This window comes from Myotis lucifugus, unplaced genomic scaffold, assembly GCF_000147115.1.
Source record: "Myotis lucifugus unplaced genomic scaffold, Myoluc2.0 scaffold_69, whole genome shotgun sequence".
NCBI classification, from domain to species: domain Eukaryota; kingdom Metazoa; phylum Chordata; class Mammalia; order Chiroptera; family Vespertilionidae; genus Myotis; species Myotis lucifugus.
The window spans coordinates 3,647,906-3,655,601 of NW_005871117.1; the positions used below are offsets into that span (position 1 = coordinate 3,647,906).

A 7,696-nucleotide genomic window follows, 5' to 3' on the forward strand; every position below is an offset into this window, starting at 1 on the left:
TGAAAGGGTCATTCGACAACCAAGGGGGTCGCGACCCACAGGTTGAGAACTGCTGCCTTAGGAAGTGGTAGAGGGAGGGATCTTCAGCTCTTTATCTCAGGCAAGAATGTAGGCCTGGGCAGGGAAAAAAAAAACCACCACAAAACACAGTTCCACTTATCTCAAGCTCTCTGCTATTTCTGATGTGAGCTATAGAACACGGTCTAAGAGTGAACTTTCTCCCCATCCTATGCCTACCATGCCTCTCCCCAGCGCCCTTTCTCATCACCTTGGAAATGTCAGGATTATCCCTCTAGTTCTCATCTCCCATCCCTCCCCTCCACCATTCTGATTCCTGATCCATAGAATTTTTGTGCCTCTAAGTCTGTATTAGAAACTAAAGATGTGACAGTTTAGCGTCTGACATCCCTAAGAATGTCCCATATACCACAAAGAAATTCCAGATGCATGCCCAGGATCCCATGCTTATCCCCAATTCTCATTTTAGCACTCTCTCCCTTCCCATCATGCTGGGTGAGACTGGAGTTAGTGGCTCAGGGTTATTTTTAGTCAAGCAGACCTCATTGTCCAGTGGGGTGAAGTGGGGGGAAGGGTAGGCAGGTGCCCACGTCTATCACACCGGGGCTTGTGGAGCAGGCCAGAGAAGGGAGGGGGACAGGCTCCAAAAATAGCAGAGTGAGCTCATTCAGCTGCCAGCTCTGGGGACAAGACAAAGGGGCTTTAAAAGGCATGGGGGGTGGCTCAAGCTGGTCCAGCTCCAGCCAACACTGCCTTTCTCGGCATGGAGACCTTTGAGCCCATCGGCCAAGAGCCCCTCAGCCAAGCCAGCTCCAACAAAGCTCCAGGCCCAGCTCCTGAGCTCCAGGACCCATTCTATGCAGGTACTACCTTTCCATAGCCAAGGGAGTCCTGGGATCTAGAATGCAGGGGAATGCATCCACAGTGAGGAAGGCAGGTCTTTGGGAAAGGTCTTACTCCTTTATCTATTCCTCCTTTTTGCCTTCGTCTTCCTTCTTTTCTAAGGAAAGTTTCATGACCCCTCTCTCAGAATGGACTAATGCTGTGGTCACATGTCAAAGAGGTTTGTGACCACATGAGCTGTAGAAAACTCAAGGGGAGAGTGTGTGTATGAGAGAGAAGGGTGAATAATCCATGAATATATTAAGGTCTGTACGTGGGAGAAAATATGTGTAAGAAAGTGTCTGTATACACGTGTAGCTAGTGACAAGAAAGCTTTAACAGTAATGGTTACTCACAGTGGAACTTATGGCTGCTGTTAAATGCTAAATTTACCTACATTATCTCACTTAATCCTCATAGCAACCCTATGAGGTAGCTATTATCATTCTCATTTACAGATGAGGAAACTGAACTTCAATGAAGTGAAGTAACTCTCCCCAGAACCAAAAACCTAAACTGAACTCTGACTCCAATATCTATCTCTTGTTCACAGTTCTATTCTGTGGCATAAATGTGGGGATGGGCACAATGAGAGCTCTAATTAGAAGGGAGCTTGGTATCTTGAGTAGAAAGTAGATGGAATTTCAAGAATTTTTTTAGGAGGAACTAGGGATCATGGATCAGAAAGCCCAAGGCAGGGTCCCAGAAGCAGGGCAGCCTCTCCCACTTCCTGGCCCCACCTCCCAGGCCCCACATGGCATGGGAAGCCCTGCCCTGCCTCCCCTTAGTATATAATCCTTTTGTGCCAGCCTGGTAGTGGCTGCCTGAGCTCTCTACCTAGAAGGCTGACCCCTAAGGAAGATTACTCCACTCGCAACCTCAGCTGGGGGGAAAGGTGAACAGATTTACTCAGTGACTTTGAGGCATAAAGATTTGGAGGATTGCCTCGGAGAGCAGCACTCTGGCTTTCCCTGCATCTCGGATCTGACGCTATTCCTGGCTGTGAGTAGCGGGATGTGAGGCAAAGCGTGCCTGGCAGTTGGAAAGCCAATGTCTGCTCTAAAACTTTGTTCAAACTTTTAGGAAAAGGACCTTTGCAGGGGGAACTCCGGGAAGAAGGGCCATCTGGAGTGTGCATGTGTGTGAATATATTTAAGTGACTCTCTGTGTTTTTGTTTAAATACCTTTGTGAACTAGGGTATATATAACCTCGGGTATGTGTAAATGAGAGAGAAAGGTACATGAGAAAATGTGCCCACAGCTGGCTTTTACTAGCCCCATATGCTTGTTGAAATGATGGGTAGTGGGTTATTCCCATGAATGTATATGATGTGGACGGCATGGTGGGGGTGGAATTGTGAATGAAGATCCTTGTTGCTAGGGGTCCTTTGTGTCCTTATCATAGGGGATAAGTGAGTAAGTCCCAAACTTTCTGAGTTTCTGTAATGTGATCTCTGTGGTGGGAGAAAGGTGTCCCTTCTCATCTTTTGTCTCCCTGGGACCTGCCTCATCTTTCTGCCTGGGAAGTGACCCCCCCCCCCCCAACCCACCCCTGCGTTGTCAGCCAGAAATGGAGGGAGGCAGGGAGGAATGTGAGTGGGGTGGGTAAGAGCACATCTCTGGGAAGATAGCAGAGTAGAGGGAGGCGAGGACGGGAGAGCTGTGGTCAGAGTGGTGTCTGGACAGCCAGCTAGACTCTGCCTTCCTTCCAACTGTCCTTGGTTTCACCTTTCACCCGCCAATCGGCCCCCAAGTCAGAGGACCTTGAGAAGGCGGGAGGTGGGAGGGCCGAGGCGGCCGGCTGGGGAGCGGGGGGAAGCCTGGGGAAATGGACTCCAGGAGGCTCACGAGCTTTTCCCCTCCGGCCTCCTCAGAACTGCAGCGGGCGGAGAGCCTCCAGGAGAAGAGCGTGAAGGAGGCCAAGACCAAATGCCGGACGATTGCGTCCCTGCTGACGGCAGCCCCCAACCCCCACTCCAAGGGGGTGCTTATGTTTAAGAAAAGACGGCAGAGAGCCAAGAAATACACCCTGGTGAGCTTCGGGTCTGCAGCTGGGACAGGCGCCGAGGAGGAGGAAGACGGGGTCCCTCCGACGAGCGAATCGGAGCTGGACGAGGAGGCCTTCTCCGACGCCCGCAGCCTCACCAACCAGTCCGACTGGGACAGCCCCTACCTGGACATGGAGCTGGCCAGGCCGGGCTCGGGCGCAGCCGAGGGCGCGGGCCCGGGCCCGGGAGGGCAGCTGAGTGAGGCCTCGGGGAGAGGGGTCCAGCTCTTCGAGCAGCAGCGCCAGCGCGCAGCCTCCAGCCCCCAGGAGCCGGCGGGGGACGGGCCCGCCGCCGGGGACGGGCCAGGAGCCGCGCTCCACGGGGCGCGCCCTGCAGTCACCCCCTCGGGCCCAGAGTGCTCCCCCCGAGGCGGCCGGTGCTCCCCGCGTCGCCAGGCCCTTTGGGGGGGCCCCGGAACCCTTCCTCCCAGGCGGTGGAGCCCCCACCCCAACTACCAGCATCTTTAACCGGTCAGCCCGGCCCTTTACCCCGGGCTTTCAGGGGCAGCGGCCAGGTACCACCTCGGTCATTTTCCGGCCCGTGGCCCCCAAGAGGGCGAGCGAAAGCCTGGGCGGCCTCAGCCCGGCTCCACCACCTTTCCTGGCCTCCCCTCCGGGGCCCGCCCCTCTGCCCAGCTCCACCCCCGGGGTGCCCAGCCACCTGGCAGCCTCCAGTCCCCCCGGCGCCCCGCGCTCTTCGGGCCCGTGACGGCCACCAGCTCCCTGTTTATCCCAGCCCGGCATGGTCCTGTGACGCCGGGGGGGCCCCGGAGCCCCCCACTCCCTCCGGCAAGGGCTGCCATTGACCCTCCACCGGTTTTCCATCTTTCTTGGTGGGCGCCCTCTTGGGAACCCGCTGGCGCGCCCCCGGAAGGGGGCCCCCCCCCCCGGGCCCCCGCCCCCCCCCCGGAGCCCCCCCCCGGGCGGGGGGGGGAAGGAGGCGAATTTCTTCCGGGGCCCTAGCGCGCGGGGAGCAGCGCATCTCCGTGCCAGCCGCTCGCACGGGCATCTTCAGAAGGCCGGCGTCGGGAGGACTCGGAAGCAGATGTTTCCGGCAGAGGAACGAGGAGACGAAGAACTCGCCCAACCCCGAGCTGCTGTCGCTGGTGCAGAACCTGGATGAGAAACCCCGGGCTGGGGGTGCGGAGTCTGGCCCGGAGGAGGATGCGCTGAGCCTGGGGGCTGAAGCCTGCAACTTCATGCAGCCACCAGGGGGCAGGAGTTACAAGACCCTGCCTCACGTGACACCCAAAACCCCGCCCCCCATGGCTCCTAAGACCCCGCCCCCTATGGCTCCTAAGACTCCACCCCCAGTGGCTCCCAAGCCCTCATCTCGAGGGTTCCCCGAAGGGCTAGTAAATGGGGCGGCCCCTGCCGCTGGAACCCCTGAGCCACCCAGGCTTCAGGGCCGGGGTGGGGAGCTGTTTGCCAAGCGGCAAAGCCGAGCGGACAGGTTCGTGGTAGAGGCCGCACCTAGTCCTGGCCTCGGCCCTCGGCCCCGAAGCCCTTCTCCTACTCCCTCGCTGCCCCCTTCCTGGAAATACTCACCCAATATCCGAGCCCCGCCTCCTATTGCTTACAACCCACTGCTCTCACCCTATTTCCCCCAGGCTGCCCGAACTCTCCCTAATAAGGCCCAATCCCAGGGGCCGCGGGCAACCCCCAAGCAGGGCATCAAGGCTCTGGATTTCATGCGGCACCAGCCCTACCAACTGAAAACTGCCATGTTCTGTTTTGATGAGGCTCCCCAGACTCCTGGTCCCACCTCCTCAGGGCCCCCCAAAACGGCCCGAATCCAGGAGATCCGCCGATTTTCCACTCCAGTACCCCAACCCACTGCAGAACCCCTGGCCCCCACTGTGCTTGCCCCCAGAGCAGCCACTACATTGGACGAGCCCATCTGGAGGGCAGAGCTGGCCTCGGTCCCTGTCCTCAGCCCAGCCCCTCCTCCAGAGTCTCCCAGGGGTCTTGGGACCTCACCCAGCTCCTGTGGCTTCCAGGTAGCCAGGCCCCGGTTTTCAGCCACCAAAACGGGATTGCAGGCTCAGGTGTGGAGGCCTGGTGCAGGCCACCACTGAGCAGGGCACAGCTCCCAGGACCAAGGAGAACTAGTTGCTTCTCCAGTGCCTAAAGTTGCTTCTCCTACCCGATCCACCCCCTCTCTCGGGCATTTGGAGGGTAAATTCCCTCCTGCCAGAGGTAGTTTTGGAGTTGGTATCCCATCCCCGTTCCTCCTGGCTCCCAACCTCCCTGCTGCTTTCCAACCTAATACTTCTGCTTTGGTATCTGTGCTGCTCTTTGTCTCTGTAGTTTCTTGCCTGGATCTTTGTCTTTATCTCTAGGTCTCTCCACCCATGTTCCCTCACTGGTCTGTATTTCTCTACTTTGTTCTTTTCTCTGTGAACTTCATAACATTCAATGAGAAGTATACAGAGAAGCTACCACTGAGCACTCAACAAGAATCTCACCACCAGGCAGGCAGCAATGAAACGGAATTGATCCTTGTTTGCTCTAAGTTACTCTCTACTGCTCACATTTTCCAAAATTGGCTGGCATATACCTCGGCATGTACGTATGCGTATGTATGTGTGTACGCATGCGCAAGTGCACAGATGTGCTCTTCTGTCTGAGGCAAGAGTAAGAGGACAGATCTAAATAAAGACCTAATGTGGGTCTCACCCTTGCACTGATGAAAGAAGGGTGAGGTGACCCCACATGGATAATCTAGGGGAGAAAGAGGTTCACTACAGTTGAAGACTAGCATCTGTAACTGGTATACAGCATCTTGTGAAACGTATGGAGTATGGAGAGACGTGAAGGACCAAGGCAGTTTGTATGGGCTGCATTATACCAGTTAGATCAGGAATCGAACTAAAAATTCTATTCCTTAGGATTTCAGACAGTTAGCAACTTGGCAGGCCCATGCTGGGCAACAAGCACCCAGGAAGTGAACAAAAAGAAAAATTTCCTCTGAGAATGAACAAATCAGTGGCTTCACGTCCTCTAAGCCTCGGACAGACAGAAAGAAGAGAGCCATGGTGTGGAAAATGAGGCAGAACCAGGAGCAGAGCAGAAATTAATGAAATCGATTGAGCCACAAAGAGGAGCATGGTGAGAGAGTGAGAATGCAGTGTTGGCAGAGAGTAAAGTTAGGTAACAAGAAACCAACTGTGGGCAAGAGGAGGATTTAGGGGGAATTGTGATGGAGAAGAATGCATTTGTTAGAGTGAAGTGGATGATGGTGGGGGGATGTCAGAGTACATACTGAGTGTTGAAAAAACAGTTGGTATCTGTGCTACCTCCTTTGAGTCTGTCCCTCTGTCTTCTTTTTTTTTTTAATTTAAAAGTATATTTTTTATTGATTTTTTACAGAGAGGAAGGGAGAGGGATAGAGAATTAGAAATATCAATGAGAGAGAAACATTGATCAGCTGCCTTCTGCACACCCCTTACAGGGGATGTGCCCACAACCGAGGTACATTCTCTTGACAGGAATCGAACCTGGGACCCTTCAGTTCACAGGCCGGAGCTCTCTCCACTGAGCCAAACTGGTTAGGGCTGTCCCTCTGTCTTCTGCAGCTTGTCCTGACTACCTGGGAAAGGGCGAGGAAACACCTAGAGCCAACCCTCTTTTCAGTCCTACCCTACCCCTCAGACCCTAGCTCTTGTTCCTTTCCAGCTCCAGGTCCTGATCTCTGATCCTAGAGGAGTGGAGACTCCCCTTTCACCATGACTACCAAGGGTCACGTTTGCTGCTTGATCTGGAAATTGATCATTTCTTTTGCATATTGGGTGTGAGTCACAGTACTTTTGTTTGTGCACAAGAATAAACTTATACCCCACACCTTCTGTTGCTGTCATCTCTTCTAGGTTTATACCCAAATCCTGATTTCCCCTTGATCTTAACTCATTCAATGATCCTGACCTCCCGATTCCTGGTCTCTTTCTCCATTGCTGCCCTCCTATGTTTCATCCTTTTGCCCTTTTCCCCCGGTCTCTGGATCTTCTCTACCAATTCTGTCCCATTTCTATTTAGTCACTTCTACCATGCCCCTTGGTTCCCTCTCCCCACATTTCCCATACAGACTATCCCTCTTTCAATCTCTTGCTCCATACTTCCCAAGCTAGGCCTCAGTTTACAGAACTAAGAGAAGTTGGAAAGGCCTTTTGCCATCAACATTGCCTAGCTCCCTGGAGGAAGCCACCATATTTCCATGGGAAAACAAAATGGCTGTAGGTCAGTGGTTCTCAACCTTCCTAATGCCGCGACCCTTTAACACAGTTCCTCATGTTGTGGTGACCCCCAATTTCATTGTTACAAATTGAACATAATTAAAGTATAGTGATTAATTACAAAAACAATATGTAATTATATATGTGTTTTTCCGATGGTCTTAGGTGACCCCTGTGAAAGGGTCGTTCGACCCCCAAAGGGGTCGCGACCCACAGGTTGAGAACCGCTGCTGTAGGTGAAGGTGGGCTGGGAGAGGGAAGAACAATAGAGGGTGGGCGGATAGTGTGGATTGAGACTAATAAAGAAGAGAAGGCACAAGAGGCAAACTAGAATGAAAGACTTTGGAGAAGGAAAGTGCCATTGCTCCAATTTTACCACCAGGGGGCATATTTGCACCAATAACCAGGTCGAGGACCCAGATGCTCCTAAGTACAGTCTCAGAATTCCAAAGGAAGGGCCCAGAGAGCATAGGCTAAATATTCTATCTTTACCACCTGGTAGTTTTAGGCACTCAAT

At 53.8% G+C, this 7,696-nt stretch overlaps 1 protein-coding gene across 1 annotated transcript in view; it reads left to right on the plus strand.

Annotated features, from left to right (window-relative positions):
* SYNPO2L (synaptopodin 2 like) overlaps window positions 1-6,294 on the plus strand; it is a 9,923-nt gene extending 3,629 nt beyond the window's left edge. Inside the window, 5 exon segments of the mRNA XM_014457115.2 lie at window positions 2,775-3,241; window positions 3,243-3,642; window positions 3,645-3,763; window positions 3,765-3,858; window positions 3,911-6,294. Coding sequence (XP_014312601.1) covers window positions 2,775-3,241; window positions 3,243-3,642; window positions 3,645-3,763; window positions 3,765-3,858; window positions 3,911-5,025 — 2,195 coding nt within the window. The 3' untranslated portion in view covers window positions 5,026-6,294.
* The last annotated feature ends 1,402 nt before the right edge of the window (window positions 6,295-7,696 follow it).